Source organism: Pseudophryne corroboree, chromosome 1 (assembly GCF_028390025.1).
Source record: "Pseudophryne corroboree isolate aPseCor3 chromosome 1, aPseCor3.hap2, whole genome shotgun sequence".
NCBI classification, from domain to species: domain Eukaryota; kingdom Metazoa; phylum Chordata; class Amphibia; order Anura; family Myobatrachidae; genus Pseudophryne; species Pseudophryne corroboree.
In genome coordinates this window covers 418,309,158-418,329,310 of record NC_086444.1, presented here as the reverse complement: position 1 = coordinate 418,329,310, position 20,153 = coordinate 418,309,158, and the positions used below count along the sequence as shown (strand labels likewise).

At 46.4% G+C, this 20,153-nt stretch overlaps 1 protein-coding gene across 5 annotated transcripts in view; it reads left to right on the top strand.

Moving 5' to 3' along the window:
* The window catches only part of NIPSNAP1 (nipsnap homolog 1), a 74,881-nt gene extending 63,203 nt beyond the window's left edge, over positions 1 to 11,678 (top strand). For 4 of the 5 annotated variants that reach the window (XM_063913355.1, XM_063913356.1, XM_063913357.1 and 1 more), the window contains 3 exons: positions 1,005 to 1,099; positions 1,651 to 1,734; positions 9,218 to 11,678. In XM_063913355.1, coding sequence (XP_063769425.1) covers positions 1,005 to 1,099; positions 1,651 to 1,734; positions 9,218 to 9,282 — 244 coding nt within the window. In that variant the 3' untranslated portion in view covers positions 9,283 to 11,678. The remainder of the gene's footprint in view (positions 1 to 1,004; positions 1,100 to 1,650; positions 1,735 to 9,217) is intronic. The other variant, XR_010171222.1, reaches the window with a different exon arrangement.
* Positions 11,679 to 20,153: the final 8,475 nt, after the last annotated feature.

Below are 20,153 nucleotides of genomic sequence, written 5' to 3'. Positions count from 1 at the left end.
GATGGATACAGGGCCAATTCCAGTTATTTCTTTAGTTTTGTTCACTGTTCTAATATATGAAGTGTTTGGAAGCGGTAATTTGTGCTGAAGCTGGTTTGAGGTACTGTACCTAGTAAGCACGGGTTGAAAGTAGACTCCGTGCATCCTCTATGTCAACTTATTTTTGGTAACCAAAGTTAATGTTCCAGGAGAGGATGTGACTGCTGGGTGGCATAGTAATTATTTTAAAATATTGGAGGCCAAGTTTCCTATTGTGAATGGACTTAGCTAGGCTTCCAACTTGGAATTAGAGTTTGGCTGTGATTCTTGAGTTACTGTACATAAATTGGTTAGGAAGGATGTCTGGTGTGAGAATAGGGTTAAAACTACATGTGCAGAGGATGTGATTTTGTACTAAATATCGTGAATACAGATCCCCTGAACATCTGGGCTTTGTCTGAGTCTGGCTGCAAGGGCATGTATTAAAAATAAATCCACAGTTTTAATTCTTCATACATGAAGGTTAAATACACCGTCTAATCCTAACTTTCCACACAAACATGTTTTATAGCAAAAGCTAGCATTTAATATGCTTTTTACAATCCATTTGCCTCTGTATCGTCTCCATTTTCCTCATGAGAAATTCTTTCCTCCTGTACAGCTTTAAGATGGCAGTTATAGGATAGATAGCACATTGATAGACTTCAATAATATGCCTGAATTTTGGAATATGCACAAACACACATGTACATTTCAATTCATATAATAACAGTATGCTAAACCTAAAAAATAAAGAATAGCTTAAAAAATTTATATTTTTCTAGAATAAATTGCTTTATACAGTAAGTAGATTGTGGTGTAATGTTATATAATGCATTTTCAATAGTGATTGGTTCTCTGTAAAAACAAAAAAAAATGTTGTTCATTTTGTTTCTTTGACATCAAATTTTACAAAATGATTTTTCCAGGCTAACCTTCATATCTATCTTACCAATTTTTTTACGACCTTCACGTATTAAATTCAGGGCTCGTGCTATTAGGTATCGCCAGGAAAATCAGGAGGCTGTGGGTGGATTCTTCTCTCAGATAGGAGAGTTATATGTGGTGCATCACCTTTGGGGTAAGTATAATGAAAGGTTTTCTGTTGGCGCTCTATTAACTGTATTTAGTACTGGATGAAGTAAACCAAAGCTTGAACTGCTAGCCCTATATATTTTGTTGGGATACATATGATATCCCGGCAGACGGGATGCTGGCTGTCACTATACTGACAGCGGCATCCCGTCTGCCGAAATCCCGGCAGCGAGTTCCCTTGCCACACATCAGGCCCGGTAGCTCACTACACTTCGCTTGCCACAAGTTCTATTCTCACTTGGATGATGGTGTGGACCCACCAACCGAGTGGGAATACAGAGTGGGTGTCGGGATTCCCTCTTTTGGTAAAATGCTGGCTGTTGGGATTCCGGCATTGGTCTCCTGAACGGGTATTATTCACTGCATTCCATTTTGTCTTGTCACTAATATTTTAATTAATACATTATGAAACTCTAGTTAAGATGCCCAACAGATGCAGTACACCTTTTTTTATTTTGTATTTATTGCCTAAAACTTAATCTGAACTTATTTTTTTATATGTAATGTGTATGTAATCACGATCTGTAAACTTGTCAGCTTACAAAGATCTACAGTCCAGAGAAGACACTAGAAAATCAGCATGGACTAAAAGAGGATGGGATGAAAATGTGTATTACACGGGTAAGAGAAGTTTCGTGAATCGGAGTTTACTAATATTTTATGAGAAATACCACTTTACCTTTTATCGATTTCTAAAAAAAGATGTGCAGTGAAAGAAGGCTTGAGTCTGTAACAAATGTAATATTAAATCCTGTGCACAACCTAACTGAAGATTATATGTACATATGCCGAAGAGATATGTATAAATGCTGGTTTCATGCTCTTCAAATAAACCTCAGCAATCTTAATTGTTGATGTGGCCCCTATATTAGCTACCAAATACAGATAAGACCGTAAAAGAACAATAATCACTAGGGGTTATAAGCATGGAAAATAGTTCACATTAGGATCTCTTCTGTTTAGATTCTGTTAGATATTCCCCTCTTGTGCAAACTACTTACAAGACGATTGATGGTTAAAATGCCTGTAGATATAATCTTTCCAAGAAATGAAGAACGGTGTTTTCGCTACCTCTTGCCTAAATAAATAAGATATCATTCCAGTTCATTGCTACTTGCAATACCTATAACGAGGGCAAAGGATGCCAAAATGGCACCGGCACTAGGTGGCCGGCAGGCCAGTTGTGCAGGGATGGAGAGGACGGGCAAGGTAGTCCGTCCCAGTTTTGATACTCCTATAACCAGCTTGACAGTAAGGCAGCTCTGGGAGAGAATGGGGTATAAAAAGCAGAAGGAAAGAGGGGTTAGCACTTGCACGCAGAGGAGAACTTAGCGGCATAGGGAAAGTGGTGAGCAAAGCATGGCATTGTAGGGGGATGTCAGAGGGCCTGGTATACTCACCAGGAAATACGCTGCATGCCTGACTCTAGGTTGGTCCGAGCACCCCCCCACCCATACAGTATGAAGGAGTGAGGAGCAGGATGCTGCGTACCTACAAGGCTGGGCTGAGCACACCTCCACCTACATGGTAGGAAGTAGTGGGGAGCGGGATGCTGGGTGCCTACATGGTTTGGCTGAGCATGTCCAACCTACATGGTATGAAGGGGTGGGGAGCGGGCTGCTGCGTGGTTACAAGGTTGGGCTGAGCATGTCCCCACCTACACGGTATGAAGGGGTAGGGAGCAGGATGCTGCATGCCTACACGGACCAATCACGCACCCATGGTATGAAGGGGGTCAGCTGTTGCGTCCTACAAGGTTTGGCCGAACACGCCCAACCTACCAGGTACGGAAGTAAGGGGGGCTGTTGTGGCTTGCAGGCTCGGGCCAAGCACGCCTCCCCCATCTGCGGATATGCCACCAGTTTTTCTTTATGCTGCGACCTCTGGTGTTTGATATTGGTGTTGTATGTAAAGAAATAAAGCTTTGACCGTTTTTTGCCCAACACACGTATGGACTCAGTTATTTGGATAGCACATGGCGGAAAGAGGGGTGCCGGATAGTCTGCCTCTCCCCTTAAGAATCTACACAGTGAAATCATGTAGAAGAAAATAGGATTTTAATACCTACCGGTAAATCCTTTTCTCGTAGTTCGTAGAAGATGCTGGGGACACCAAAAGAACCAAGGGGTATAGACGGGATCCGCAGGAGACATGGGCACTTTAAGACTTTTAAGGGGCGTGACCTGGCTCCTCCCTCTATATCCCTCCCAGACTCAGTTTGGAACTGTGCCCAGGGAGACGGACATTTCGAGGAAAGGAATTAACAATTAAACCAAGGTGAGCATCATACCAGCTCACGCCATAAGTATGCCGTCCAACATGGTATTCAACTGAATACATGTCAACGGACATGAACAAAATTCATCAACACGCTGAAAATACTGAAAAACACAACCTGTGTGCAACCTCAACTAAACAGCAGATACAGTATGCACTGGGACGGGCGCCCAGCATCCTCTGCGGACTTCGAGAAAAGGATTTACCGGTAGGTATTAAAATCCTATTTTCTCATACGTCCTAGAGGATGCTGGGGACACCAAAAGAACTAAGGGGTTATACCAAAGCTCTAGAGCGAGCGGGAGAGTGCGGATGACTCTGCAGCACCGATTGACCAAACTTTAGGTCGTCATCGGCCAAGGTATCAAACTTGTAAAACTTAGCAAACATGTTTGACCACGACCCAGTAGCAGCTCGGCAAAGCTGTAATGCCGAGACACCCCGGGCAGCCGCCCAGGACGAGCCCACTTTCCTAGTGGAGTGGGCCTTTACCGATTTCGGTAACGGCATTCCTGCCGTAGAATGAGCCTGCTGAATCGTGTTACAGATCCAGCGGGCAATAGTCTGCTTAGAAGCAGGACACCCAATCTTATTGGGAGCATACAGGACAAACAGAGCCTTTGTTTTCCTAATCTGAGCCGTTCTGGCGACATAAATTTTCAAAGCTCTGACCACATCCAGAGACTTTGACTCAGCCAAAGAGCCAGTAGCCACTGGCACCACAATAGGTTGGTTGATATGAAAAGAGGACACCACCTTCGGCAGAAATTGTTGCAGAGTCCTCAATTCTGCTCTATCTTTATGGAAGACCAAATAAGGGCTCTTGTGAGACAAGGCCGCCAACTAAGACACCCGCCTTGCGGATGCCAATGCCAACAAAATGACAACTTTCCAAGTGAGGAATTTCAACTCCACTTACGTAAAGGTTCAAACCAATGTGATTGCAGGAATGTTAATGCCACGTTAAGGTCCCAAGGTGCCACAGGGGGCACAAAAGGAGGTTGTATGTGCAACACCCCTTTTACAAACGTCTGCACTTCAGGAAGTGAGGCCAATTGTTTCTGAAAGAAAATTGACAAAGCAGAAATCTGCACTTTTATGGAGCCTAATTTAAGGCCCGCATCCACTCCATTTTGTAGAAAATGGAGGAAACGTCCAAGGTCAAATTTCTCCACCGGAGCCTTCTTGGATTCGCACCAGGAAATATATTTCCTCCAAATACGGTGATAGTGCTTCGACGTCACACCCTTCCTAGCCAAGATAAGGGTAGGGATGACTTCACTGGGAATACCCGTCCGGGCTAAAATCTGGCGTTCAACCACCATGCCGTCAAACGTAGCCGCTGTAAGTCGTGATAGACGAACGGCCCCTGCCGCAGCAGGTCCTCGCGAAGAGGAAGAGGCCAAGGATCGTCGACTAGTAATGCCCGAAGATCCGGGTACCAAATTCTCCTTGGCCAGTCTGGCACCACAAGGAGCGCAGGAACCATTTGTTCTTCTCAAAATCTTCAGAACTTATGGAATGAGAGGAAGCGGAGGGAATATGTACACCGACGGAAACACCCATGGCGTCGCCAGTGCATCCACTGCCGCAACCTGAGGGTCCCTGGACCTGGAACAATATCTCAGAAGTTTCTTGTTGAGGCGAGATGCTATCATGTCTATATGGGGAATCCCCCAAAGACTTGTCACCTGAGTGAAGACCTCCTGAAGGATGCCCTACTCTCCTGGATGGAGATCGTGTCTGCTGAGGAAGTCTGCTTCCCAGTTGTCCACTCCTGGAATGAATATTGCTGACAGAGCGCTTGCATGTTTCTCCGCCCAGCGGAGGATCTTCGTGGTTTCTGCCATTGCCGCTCTGCTCTTTGTACCGCCTTGGCGGTTTATGTACGCTACTGCTGTTACATTGTCCGATTGGATCAGGACTGGCAGGTTTCGAAGAAGATGTTCCGCTTGAAGAAGCCCGTTGTAAATGGCCCTCAACTCCAGAACGTTTATGTGAAGATGAGTTTCTTGACTTGACCATCTTCCTTGGAAGTTTTCCCCCTGTGTGACTGCCCCCCAGCCTCGGAGACTTGCATCCGTTGTCACTAGGATCCAGTCCTGGATCCCGAACCTGCGTCCCTCTAAGAGGTAAGAGCTGTGGAGCCACCACAGGAGTGAGATTCTGGTTTTTGGAGATAGAACTATTCTCCAGTGCATATGAAGGTGGGATCCGGACCACTTGTCCAACAGGTCCCACTGAAACACTCTGGCATGGAATCTGCCAAACTGAATGGCCTCGTATGCCGCCACCATTTTCCCCAGCAACCGAATGCATTGATGGATAGAAACTGTTCCTGGCTTTAGAATGAGTTTGACCAGACTCTGAATTTCCAGAGTCTTTTCCACAGGAAGGAACACTCGCTGCTGGACTGTGTCCAGTATCATACCCAAAAACGCTAATCGCGTTGTCGGGACTAAATGTGATTTTGGCAAGTTTAGGAGCCAACCATGTTGTTGAAGAATCGACCGGGACAGTGTAATGTCCTGTACCAACCGGTCCCTGGATCTCGCTTTTATCAGGAGATCGTCCAAATACGGAATTATTGTGACTCCTTGTTTGCGGAGGAGAACCATCATCTCCACCATCACCTTGGTGAAAATCCTCGGAGCCGTGGACAGGCCAAACGGCAACGTCTGAAATTGGTAATGAGAATCCTGAATTGCACATCTCCGGAAAATTTGGTGAGGGGGATAGATGGGGACATGTAGGTATGCATCCTTTATGTCCAACGACACCATAAACTCTCCCTCCTCCAGACTGGAGATCACCGCTCTGAGAGACTCCATCTTGAATTTGAATTTTTTTTTTTAGGTACAAATTGAGAGATTTTAAGTTTAGGATCGGTCTGACCGAGCCATCCAGCTTCGGTACCACAAACAGGCTTGAATAAAAGCCCTCTCCCTGTTGTGCCAGGGGAACCGGGACCACAACCTGATTTTGACACAATTTTTGTATCGCTCCACAGACTAGATCCCTGTCTGGAAGCGAAGCTGGTAAGGCCGATTTGAAAAAACGGCGAGGGGGAATGTCTTGAAACTCTAGTTTGTACCCGTGGGACACAATTTGTACAACCCAAGGGTCCAGGCCCGAGCGAACCCAGACCTGACTAAAGAGCTTTAGACGTGCCCCCACCGGCGCGGTCTCCTGGAGGGGGAGACCCAGCGTCATGCGGTGGACTTTGCAGAAGCCGGAGAGGACTTCTGCTTCTGGGAACCCAAGGAGGCGGGTGCCCTTTTTACCTCTTCCCCTACCTCTGGTAGCAAGGAAGGAATTACCTCGGCCTCTCCTATATTTATTGGGCCGAAAGGACTGCATTTGATAGTGGTGTGTTTTCTTATGTTGCACAGGAACATAGGGCAAAAAGGACGACTTACCTGCGGTAGCCGTAGACACCAAATCAGTGAGGCCGTCACCAAACAACTCACCACCCTTATATGGAAGAGACTCCATATTTCTCTTGGAGTCAGCATCAGCATTCCACTGGTGAAACCAAAGCGCTCGCCTAGCTGCAACCGACATAGCATTGGCTTTAGCACACAGCAGGCCAGCATCCCTTGCAGCCTCCTTCAAGTACGCAGCCGCGTCTCTGATATAACTGAGCGTCACTAAGATGCTATCCCTATCGAGAGTATCCATTTCAGAAGACAAATTTTCTGCCCACTTCTCAATAGCGCTACTTACCCACGCCGACGAAATGATAGACCTGAGCTGCGTACCCGTGGTCGTATAAATAGCTTTTAAGGTAGCCTCCTGCTTACGATCAGCAGGCTCCTTAATGGCCGTCGTGGTAGACGCCGGGAGAGCTACCTGCTTAGATAAGCGCGAGAGGGCTTTGTCTACCGTGGGGGCAGTCTCCCACTTTTCCCTATCAGCAGTGGGAAATGGATATGCCACCGTGATCCGTTTAGGAATCTGAAATTTTTTATCAGGGCTGTCCCAGACTTTATCAAAGAGAGCGTTCAGTTCAAAGGAAGGAGGAAACGTAACCGACCGCTTCTTCTCCTTATATATAAGGACCCTCGTTTCAGGAGTAATAGGCTCCTCTGTGATATGCAATAAGTCCTTAACTGCTACAATCATGTGCTGAATACTCTCTGCTAATTTTGGATCTAATCTGGAATCAGCATAGTCGACAGTGACTGGTCAAAACTACGTTTTGTGTGACCCTGAGGGGTCCTGGACCTGTAATAACGCGTCCTCCATTGATCTCTTCCACACCTGGGTTTGAGATTCTGACTGATCAAACTTCTGACTAAGAAGAGTGATATTAGCATTCAAAGCATTTAAAGTAGTCAACCAATCAACAGTCGTCGGTGCCGACATGGCCGCCCCCATAATACTTGGTGTCCCTAACATATTATCCCCCTGAGAGGAATAATCTGCCTCAGACATGTCGCCTATAGGGGACAGAACACAAAATAAAGCCTGCCAGGGAACACAGAGGGAAAAAGCCAGCTCACACCCCAGCGCCAAAACACAGGTCTGAAAACACCCCTAAGTGCCTCAGAGCTGCAGCGCTTGTTATACTGAACAATTGTGCCCCCCCCCCCACTTGTTTTTAGCCCTTTAGTACTTGCTATTGATGAGGAAGGACCAGCTGGATCTGTGGCTTGTGAGGAATAAAATGGCGCCGAGTACAGTGAGCAGTTAGGACGAAGCCCCGCCCCCTTAATGGCGCGCTTCTGTCCCGCTTTAATTAATTATATATTTATACTGGCGGGGGTTAGGACAGTGCCTAGGCACTTATGTCCCCTCTGGCCAGTGATTTGTGAGGTAAATGCTGCCCCAGGGCGCCCCCCCCCCCCCCCCCCCCCCAGCGCCCTGCACCCAGCGGTGGTGATGTGTGGGAGCATGGCGCGCACTGTGCTTTCCTCGCTACGCGGTACCTCAGAATGCCGTCAAACTGAAGAGAAGTCTTCTTTTCTTCTGTACTCACCTGTCTTCTGGCTCTGAAAGGAGGTGACGGCAGGCTGTGGGAGCGAGTATCCGAGCGTACGCGGCTCCGACTCTGTGGAGCTCACTTCCCCGCACAGTGCGAGAGGCACCAACTATAGAATCCTTCAAAAGTAGACTCAAGACTTTCCTGTTTTCTCAACGATTTCCATAGTGTCCCTTTTAGTATCTTCATGCTTCTGTATTTTATGAAAATGTACTTCATTATTTTCTGTACTATATTATGCTATGTATCTGTTAAGTGCCTTGAGTCCTATTGGAGAAAGAGCGCTATATAAATACAATTATTATTACTATTATTATCATCTCCGTTCAGGTGCAGGAGGCATCCTGTCAGCAGAAGCAGAGCCCTGGAACTCATCAGAAGTGGGTCATACTTCTCTCCCCTCAGTCCCACGAAGCAGGGAGACTGTTGCCAGCAGCCTCCCTGAAAATAAAAAACCTAACTTAAGTCTTTTCAGAGAAACTCAGTAGAGCTTCCCCGAGTGCATCCAGTCTCGCTGGGCACATTTCTAAAACTGAGTCTGGGGAGGGACATAGAGGGAGGAGCCAGGTCACGCCCCTTAAAAGTCTTAAAGTGCCCATGTCTCCTGCGGATCCCGTCTATACCCCTTGGTTTTTTTGGTGTCCCAGCATCCTCTAGGACGTATGAGAAAAGGCTGGAGAAATTACTTAAGAACGCTTATCTCCTCCATGTGTTCAACCCTCTATTGTCTTGTAAGTAACTTGCACAAGAGGCAAATGAAGATCTAAAAATAATAGACCCTACCTTAAGGTGTGCAATTATTTATACAGTATAACATGACTGTTTGCTTTGTTCTTATTGCAGTCCCCCTTGTGCGGAACATGGAGTCTCGCATCATGATTCCACTGAAGATATCCCCTCTTCAGTGATGTAACATCACTACTACAATCAAATACCAATTAAATATCATTGTTGAAATTCTAAGCAGATAATGCACAACCTTTAGTGACCTTTACCGCCTAAATGGAGTACTGAGCTGTAGCAGTTTTAATTGGGCTTAGCCAAAACATGCTCATGTACTGGAAAAGCAGTCTAGAGAATGTCTGTTAGTGCTCTATTTGTCTGTAGTCTCAAATTGAGTTTTTATTATGTCTAGTTTATTACTAAAACTCAGGGAAGAATTCAAATTGTGTCACTGCTTAACTTCATTCCTTGCTTCTGAATGGGAACAAAATAAAAAGAAAATTTAAATGTTTTATACTCTTAGGGTTAAATTTACTAAAGCTTCTAAAAATGAAAAGTGGCGATGTTGCCCATAGCAACCAATCAGATTCTGTCTATCATTTCTCTATTTCATCCTAGAAAAATGGTTCAATTTTAGCAGCTTTAGTAATTATACCCCTTCAAATCTGAAATTAGCAAATGTCTTAAGGTGCATACACACGGAAAGATTTTGACTATGAGAGATTCTGACTGAGCGATTTCCCTTGAACTGGCAGTAGGAGATTTTGACTAACTTTACCAGCGATTTTGACTACATAAAGGTCCATACACACGGAGCGATATAGCTGAGCGATTTTGACTATATAGTCAAAATCGCTCAAAGTTAATGCATATCGTTATCATTCTGTGTGTACACAGCCAGCGATAGCAATGCGTGTCCCCGCCAGGTCGCTATCGCTGCTAAAAATAGACTGTGCAGGCAAGTCAATTTTGGCTAGGTCGCTGGAAAAGAAAAAGCATCCCCTTGCTTAAATGAGTTGGCCAAAATCGCCCATATCCAAAATCGCTTGCACACTTATTAAGGTGCACACACACGGAGAGATTTTAACTATGAGAGATTTTGACTGAGCGTTTTCCCTTGAACTGGCAGTAGGAGATTTTGACTAACTTTTCTATTGAGTTTGGTTAACTCATTTAAATAGGGGGAGGTTTTTACTTTTCCAGCGACTAAGTCAAAATTGACTTGCCTGTACAGTGTATTTTCAGCAGCGATAGGGACTTGGCGGTAACGTGCATTGCTAGCTGTGTACCCACAGAGCACTATGCACTAAATTTTTGTGAGCGATTTTGACTATATAGTCAAAATCGCTCAGCTATATCGCTCCGTATGTATGCACCTTTACAAACCACAGCGCATGTTTTCCTGTAGACACTTTTTGCAATATGTAGAAAATCAAAAATGTAAAAAATAATAAATATTGTTCTGTGTGGTTTTTTTTTTTCAATCTTGTGCTACCAGGTACAGTGCAGTGTTGAGCAACCTACCAGTCTGAATAAATTATTAACTATGTGAGCATTGGTTGAAGCAGTTGGCTAACTTCCTCTAAACAGTTGCATGTAATAGCAAAAACAGATCCAAAATTCCAATCTCTGGAATGAATTTGAACCCATACACTATTGGCAGCTCATATGGGACAGCAATATGCATATGAAAATGCACATATTCGTAACATAAGATCACTTTGAGGCATTGTGATGCATCTAGTTGTAGGCAACTAGCATATGTGCCACTTATACATCAGGAGAAACATTCTATGCACTACTAAAGTGTAGATGGGTTCAGTATGATATCCTGATGGATGGGATGTCGACGGTTAGAATACCGACAGCGGCACCCCGACCATCAGAATCCTGGCAGTCCCCTGGAAAGTACCCTAACCCTCCCTTGTGGGTGCCTGAACCTAACCCTCCCTGGTGGTGTCTAACCCTAATCCTCCCTTCCCCGCTGCCTAAACCTAATCCTCCATGCTTGGTGCCTAACCCTAACCTCCCCTTCTAAGTGCCTAAACCTAACCCTTCTTCCCCAGTACCTAACCATACCCTTCCCGTCCCTGCACCTTAACCCTAACCCCTCTTCTAATGCCTAAACCAAGCCCTTCCTCCCTGGTACCTAACCATACCCTTCCCGTCCCTGCACCCCAACCCTAACCTCCCCTTCTAAGTGCCTAAACCTAACCCTTCCTCCCCGGTACCTAACCATACCCTTCCCGTCCCTGCACCCTAAGCCCCCTTCTAATGCCTAAACCTAACCTCCCATCTCAAGACGTGAGCGAGTTTCGCTGGGAGACCGATCGGGATTCTGGCTGTTGGTATTTTGATGCCGGGATCCCGACCTCCATCGGGATTTAGAGGTCGTGCTTATGGCGTCCTTTGAGATTCCGGCATTGGTATATGGACCGCTGGAATCCCGTCTTTCCAGATATTAACTGCATTCCATGTACATATGTAGCTTGACATCGTTATTCACAATACCCTATTTGCATATAACATGATACTATATGGCATATGTACTAAATAAACCTTGGAGAGAGTTAAAGTACTAGCCAACCAGCTCCTACCTGATAAATTATGTTTGAAAAATGACAGAAGCTTTTTAGTTCGTAGTTTATCTCTGTGTTTTCTCTATCGCCAAGGCTCAGTACATACTGTATGCCACTATGACACAGATGTGAGAATAGTGTCTGGAGAAAATTATTACCAAATATGAACATGGGCGTAGAGAGCCACGCCGGGCCCCCGTAAAGTGGTGGGGGTGTGGCTTTATAAAGTGGCCATGACTATGCCCTTTATTATAAAAATATTTTAATAAGAAAATAATTGCGGGGTCAGCGCTGTTTTAACACACGGGGGCAGGGTGCGCGGGGGAGGGCCTCTGCGTCCTACCTTACTTGAACTGGAAGTGGGTCGCTCCTCCTCGGCCAGCACCATCTTGCCAGTGATATTTGGGAAGATGACACTGGCCTCTAGAGAGCGAAGACTCTGGCACAGTAACCGCCCACCCCGTCTCTGCGCCACTGAATATTAAAGCATTTACCATATATTATAATTACAGACACAAAGTATATATTAATTAAATACAAGTATTTTTCCACTTAAAATTGGAATATTCTTTCCTGCAGCCCAAATGGAAATATCAAGAGATGGCAATAATAAGAATTCTTTCTCCTACGTCCTAGAGGATGCTGGGGACACTTTAAGAACCATGGGGTATAGACGGGATCCGCAGGAGACATGGGCACTTTAAGACTTTAAAAGGGGTGTGAACTGGCTCCTCCCTCTAAGCCCCTCCTCCAGTTAGATTTTGTGCCCAGTGAGACTGGATGCACTCTGAGGAGCTCTCCTGAGTTTTTCTGAAAAATACTTTTGTTAGGTTTATTATTTTCAGGGAGAACTGCTGGCAACAGTCTCCCTGCATCGTGGGACTTAGGGGAGAGAAGCAGACCTACTTCTGTGAGTTTCAAGGCTCTGCTTCTTCGGGTACAGAACACCATTAGCTCCTGAGGGTCTGAACGCTAGGTACGCCTAGATGCTCGTTCCCAGAGCCCGCCGTCACCCCCCTTACAGAGCCAGAAGTCAGAAGACGGGTGAGTAGAAGAAGATCTGAAGACTTCAGTGACGGCGGTGAGGTACCGCACAGCGGCCGCGCTGCGCGCCATGCTCCCACACACAGACGGCACTACGGGGGGGGGGGGGGGGGACTGGCAATATGGACTGGCAATGTGGTTTTTAAGTGCCTAGGCACTAAATCCGAGCCCCCGCCAGTATAAATATAAATATTTTTAAAAATAGCGGCGCTGAAGCGTGCCATTAAGGGGGCGGGGCTTAGCCCTCACAGCTCTCATCAGCGCCATTTTCTCTCTACAGAGCTGCAGAGACGCTGGTCCTTCCTCTACACTGCTGTACAAGTAACGGTGCAAAACGGGGGTGGGGGGGGCACAGTTATTTTGGTGCTGTATATGTAATTATAAAAGAGCTAATGGGTCTAAGGCTTTATATAAGGGATTTCAGAACCGGGATAAGTGCTGGGTTGTGAGCTGGCAAACTCCCTCTGTGTTTCTCTGACAGGCTTTACTGTGGGTCTGTCCCCTATATGCCCAGTGTGTTTGTGGGTGTCGGTACACGTGTGTCGGCATGTCTGAGGCTGAGTGCTCTCTCCAGGAGGAGACTGGATTAGGGAAAGAAACGGCTGTGGGAGTGACCCTGTCGGCACCGCCGACTCCTGATTGGGTAAATGTTTTGAGTGCTTTGAATGCGAATGTGGCTTTGTTAAATAAGAGATTAGATAAATCTGAGTCTCAGAGCCAGGCATGGAAAAAATCCGTGGAGGATGTGTTGTCACAAGTTCAGACCCCCTCGGGGTCACAAAAGCGTTCATTTACCCAGTTAGCACGGTATCCGTATTACCCAGTATACGGATACCGACACGGACTCTGACTCCAGTGTCGACTATAGTGATGCCAGATTAAATCCAAAACTGGCTAAAAGCATTCAGTACATGATTGTGGCGATAAAAGATGTGTTACATATCACGGAGGACCCTGCTGTTCCTGATACAAGGGTCTGTATGTTTAAAGGAAAGAAACCTGAGGTAACGTTTCTTCCCTCTCATGAACTGAACGCTCTTTTTGAAAAGGTTTGGGAAAATCCTGACAAGAAGTTTCAGATTCCCAAGAGAATTCCGGTGGCATATCCGTTCCCCTCTGGGGATAGGGAAAAGTGGGAGTCACCCCCCACTGTGGACAAAGCCCTATTACGGCTGTCCAAATAGGCAGCGCTTCCGTCCCCTGACACGGCAGCCCTAAAGGAACCTGCGGATCGTAAGCAGGAAAATACATTGAAATCCATTTATGTTACTACGGGTACGCTGCTCAGACCTGCCTTTGCATCTGCGTGGGTTAGTAGCGCTATTGGAAGATGGACAGATAACTTGTCATCTGAGATAGATACCCTGGATAGGGATAGCATTCTTTTGACGCTGGGTTATATCAGGGACGCTGCAGCCTACCTAAAGGAGCTGCGAGGGATATTGGCCTTTTGGGATCAAGGGCCAATGCCATGGCAGTCTCATCTAGGATAGCATTGTGGATTCATCAATGGAATGCTGATGCTGACTCTAAGAAGGCAATGGAGTCTCTGCCGTATAAAGGTGGTGTCTTGTTTGGTGACGGCCTCGCTGACCTGGTATCTACGGCTACCGCGGGTAAGTCATCCTTTTTACCTTATGTTCCTGCACAACAAAAGAAAACGCACCACTATCAGATGCAGTCCTTTCGGACCAATAAATTCAAAAAAGGGCGAGGGTCTTCCTTCCTTGCCTCTAGAGGAAAGGGAAAGAGGTCACCGGCTGTGGCAAGTTCCCAAGAGCAGAAGTCCTCTCCGGCTTCTGCCAAATCCACTGCATGACACTGGGGCTCCTCTGCGGGAGTCCGCACCGGTGGGGGCACGTCTCAAACGCTTCAGTCAGTTCTGGGCTCGTTCGGCCCTAGACCCATGGGTTTTGGAAATAGTGTCCCAGGGGTACAAGCTAGAGTTTCAAGACGGTCCCCCTCACTGATTTTTCAAATCGGCCTTACCAGCTTCTCCTCCGGGCAGGGAGGTGGTATGCGAAGCAATACGGAAATTGTGTCAAAATCAAGTCATTGTCAGGGTTCCTTTGTCGCAACAGGGAGAAGGCTTCTGTTCGAACCTGTTCGTGGTCCCGAAACCAGACGACTCAGACCGATCCTGTACCTCAAATCCCTCAATTACTACCTACGGAAATTCAAGATGGAATCTCTCCGGGCAGTGATATCCAGTCTGGAGGAGGGGGATTTTATGGTGTCGGTAGACATAAAAGATGCCTATTTGCATGTTCCCATTTTTCCTCCACATCAGGCTTACCTGAGGTTTGCAGTGCAGGATTGCCATTATCAGTTTCAGACGTTGCCGTTTGGTCAGTCCACGGCTCCGAGAATTTTCACCAAAGTAATGGCGGAAATGATTCTCCTGCGCAAGCAAGGAGTCACAATTATCCCGTACTTGGACGATCTACTGATAAAAGCGAGGTCCAAGGAACAATTACTGCTGAACATTACGCTCTCCCTGACAATTCTGCAACAACATGGTTGGCTCCTAAACTTTCCAAAATCGCAGTTGGTTCCAACGACATGTCTGTCGTTCTTGGGTATGATTCTGGACACGGAATTACAGAGAGTTTTTTTTCTTCCAGTGGAAAAGGCTCTAGAAATTCAGAACCTAGTCAAACAGATTCTGAAACCAGCAAGAGTGTCGATTCATCAATGCACTCGGTTGCTGGGGAAGATGGTGGCGGCCTACGAGGCCATTCAGTTTGGCAGATTCCATGCCAGAGTGTTTCAGTGGGACCTGTTGGACAAGTGTTCCGGGTCCCATCTGCACATGCACCGACAGATAATCCTGTCTTCCAAGACCAGAATCTCACTCCTTTGGTGGCTGCACAGCTCTCACCTGCTAGAGGGATGCAGGTTCGGGATCCAGGACTGGATCCTGGTGACCACGGATGCAAGTCTCCGAGGCTGGGGGGCAGGCACACAGGGGGAAAAGTTCCAGGGAAAATGGTCAAGCCAGGAAGCTTGTCTACACGTAAACATTCTGGAATTAAGGGCCATTTACAACGGCCTTCTACAACCGGTACATCTTCGTGATCTGCCCGTCCTGATTCAGTCGGACAACATAACAGCAGTGGCGTACATAAACCGCCAGGGCGGAACGAAGAGCAGAGCGGCAATGGCAGAGGCCACAAAAGTTTTCCGCTGGGCGGAAAGGCATGTAAGCGCTCTGTCAGCGGTCTTCATTCCAGGTGTGGACAACTGGGAAGCAGACTTCCTCAGCAGACACGATCTCCATCCAGGAGAGTGGGGTTTTCATCAAGAGTTCTTTGCAGAAGTGACAAGTCGTTGGGGAATTCCTCAAATAGACATTATGGTGTCTCGCCTCAACAAGAAATTTCCGAGATATTGTTCCAGGTCGAGGGACCCTCAAGCAATAGCGGTGGACGTCCTAGTGACACCATGGGTGTTTCAGTCGGTATATGTGTTCCCTCCGATTCCACTCATTCCAAAAGTGATAAAGATCATAAGAAGAACAAGGGTTCATGCAATCCTCATTGTTCCAGACTGGCCAAGGAGGGCCTGGTATCCAGATCTTCAGGAATTGCTCGTAGGAGATCCCTGGCCTCTTCCTCTACGAGAGGATCTGTTACAGCAGGGGCCGTGCGTGTACCAAGACTTACCGCGGCTTCGTTTGACGGCTTGGAGGTTGAACGCCGGATCCTAGCCCGAAAGGGTATTCCCAGTGAAGTCATTCCCACACTTCTTCAGGCTAGAAAAGAAGTAACGGCGAAACATTATCACCGTATTTGGAGAAAATGTGTCTTGGTGTGAATCCAAGAAGGCTCCTACGGAAGAATTTCAGCTGGACCGTTTTCTCCATTTTCTGCAAGCAGGTGTGGATGCGGGCTTAAAATTAGGCTCAATTAAAGTACAAATTTCGGCCTTGTCAATTTTCTTTCAAAAAGAATTGGCCTCCCTTCCGGAAGTTCAGACTTTCGTGAAAGGCGTGCTGCACATCCAACCTCCCTTTGTGCCCCCGGTGGCACCATGGGATCTTAACGTGCTGTTGCAGTTCCTGCAATCTCATTGGTTTGAACCTTTACGTAAGGTAGAGTTGAAATTCGTCACTTGGAAAGTGATCATGCTGTTGGCCTTGGCCTCTGCAAGGTGGGTGTCTGAATTAGCGGCTTTGTCTCACAAGAGCCCCTATTTGATCTTCCATGAAGATAGAGCAGAGTTGAGAACTCGTCAGCAATTTCTGCCGAAAGTGGTGTCATCGTTTCACATGAACCAACCTATTGTGGTGCCAGTGGCTACTGCCGCCTTAGCGGAATCGACGTCTCTAGATGTGGTCAGAGCTTTGAAAATTTATGTAGCCAGAACGGCTCAGATTAGGAAAACGGAATCTCTATTTGTCCTGTATGATCCCAACAAGATTGGGGCTCCTGCTTCCAAGCAGACTATTGCACGCTGGATCTGTAATACGATTCAGCAAGCTCATTCTACAATTGGATTGCCGTTACCGAAAGCTGTGAAGGCCCATTCTACCAGAATGGTGGGCTCATCCTGGGCGGCTGCGAGGGGGGTCTCGGCATTACAGCTTTGCCGTGCAGCTACTTGGGCGGGTTCAAACACTTTTGCAAAGTTTTACAAGTTTGATACCCAAGCTAAGGATGACCTCTTGTTTGGTCAATCGGTGCTGCAGAGTCATCCGCACTCTCCCGCCCGTTCTTGAGCTTTGGTATAAACCCCATGGTTCTTGAAGTGTCCCCAGCATCCTCTAGGATGTAGGAGAAAATAGGATTTTATTACCTACCGGTAAATCCTTTTCTCTTAGTTCGTAGAGGATGCTGGGCCCCCATCCCAGTGCGTACTGTATCTGCAGCTATTGGTTATGGTTACACACGTGTTATGTTGCGTTTATAGTCAGCCTGTTGCTGTCGTTATTCATGCAGTTGCATGCGTTGGGTTAAATGCCATGTTGTACGGCATGCTTGGGGTGTGAGCTGGTATGTATCTCACCTTAGTTTAAATCAAAATAAATCCTTTTTACTCGAAATGTCCATCTCCCTGGGCACAGTTCCTATAACTGGAGTCTGGAGGAGGGGCATAGAGGGAGGAGCCAGTTCACACCCCTTTTAAAGTCTTAAAGTGCCCATGTCTCCTGCGGATCCTATTTATACCCCATGGTTCTTGAAGTGTCCCTAAGCATCCTCTACGGACTAAGAGGATTTTAATACTTACCGGTAAATCCTTTTCTATTTTTATTTATATAGCGCTCTTTCTCCTACAGGACTCAAGGCGCTTAACAGATAAAATATAAACATAATACAGTACAGAAAAGCTTTTCATAAACACAGAGATAATGGAGACACTGAAGGGACATTAAGGAAATGCTGAGTAAACAGGAAAGTCTTAAGCCTGTTTTTGAAAGATTTTAGAGTGGAGTGACTCCGGGTCTGTTTCAGGGGATTTTGTTTCGCCTGCCTAAAGCATACCGCCCAATATCTGATTGTGTATGCCCAGCTTAACTATACTATAAATCATAACACATTTGTAACAAGCACATGGAACACTGGATCCTACAACGACAGAATTTGTAAAGGTTAAAGAAATGTTGTGATTATTAAATTCAACCCCTTCAATAGCGTTACAATACAAAGGAGTTTAATAAAAATTCTTAAACAAATAATGCATAAGAATCACCATACCATTAAATCAATACAATTTTTACATCTGGATGTTGACTAATCAACTGATGCAGACAGAGGGGGTAATTCAGAGTTGATCACAGCATCAAATTTGTTAGCAGTTAGGCAAAACCATGGGGGTCATTCAGAGTTGATCGTAGCTGTGCCAAATTTAGCACAGCTACGATCAACTTTCCTGACATGCGGGGGACGCCCAGCACAGGACTAGTCCGCCCCGCACGTCAGTGCCGCCACCCCCCCCAGGAGAAATTCAAAAGCATCGCACAGCTTTGGTATTTCAGGAGTACCTCCCGCCCAGGGCAGAGAGCCTCTTCGCTTCCCGGGTCGCAGTGGCTGCGTGTGATGTCACACAGCCGCCGCGGCCCACCCCCCAAATGGTCCGGTCATGCCTGCGATGGCTGGACCGTGCCACCGTCCGTCCCCCTCCCGCCCATCAACCTGATTGACAGGCAGAGGCGATCGCGAGGCAACGACGGCTTTCGGCCAGGCTGGGGGTGTGGTCAGGCTGCCCAGCGCCTCATCACCGTGGCACCTTACTCAGCGAAATGGTCAGGCTGGCCCTGGCAGCCCCATAACGGATAATAGCTGACCCCTTTTATTGGGTGTGACCGAAAGCACTTCACTATATGCACCAAGAGATCACAGATTTGGATTGGTTCTCACAGCTTTGCATTGGCAATCCTTAGCGAATTAGGCCCTAACGGAGCTATTTAGAATTAAAAGCAAAATCTGCCACCATACACTCACAGGCAAAGCTTCAGTCTAGCGCCCCCTAACCTGCAAAGCCACCACCACCTCCCGTGAATTACATCATTATACATATACAGAGAAAAGAGGCAACACTCAAGGACTTTGAAAGTGATAAAGTATATTGTAAACAAGTCACTAAATTTTGTGACTTTATTCACAATATACTTTTACTTTAAAAATCCTTGAGTGCTGTCAATTCGTTATATATTGTATAATACTGTATACGGGGGCTGGTGGGGATATTTAATTGGGGCCGGGTACGGGATGCCACCATCAGAATACCGACAGCAGCATCCCGACCACCTTAATACCGACATTTTGAATGAAATTCATGAACCTTACTACTTACCCTAACCCTCCCTCCCACCAGCATACTAACATTCAGGATGCTGGCTGTTGGGATTCTGAAAGGTGTCAGGATTTTGGTGTCTATATTCTGAATGCCAACAACCCGTCTGCTGGACTACATCCCTGTAATTGTATGTATATACATACATAGATATGTACACAGACATACATATATTTGTATGCTCCTTATTTTGTTCCAATCCCCCATCTGTAAGTTCATTACTAACCCGCATACAGAGACATCCTTCAGTTTTTTGCTAGATGAATTCAGTGGTGCCCTCCGGGGGCCGGTGCCCCTAGGCAGCTGCCTAAAGCGGCCTAATGTTAAAGCCGGCCCTAGGTATAGTCAAACTAGGCAAATACATAGGGCATTTGGTATGCCTAGGGGCACTGCTGATTAAAATTAGATGCAGCATGCCTATATTCTGTGTGTGACTGTGGCTGTATCTGCATATGAAATGCTACATTGCAGTGTATTCCTGGAAATCAGTGTAACGTAGCATTTCATATGCAGATACAGCCGAGGTCGCACACAGAATATAGGCATACCGCATATCATTGTAAACAGCAGAAGCTGCTTGTGCATCTAAGCTGCATAGTAATGCAAATAAGATGCATTTTCATCAAAACAAGGTGCCC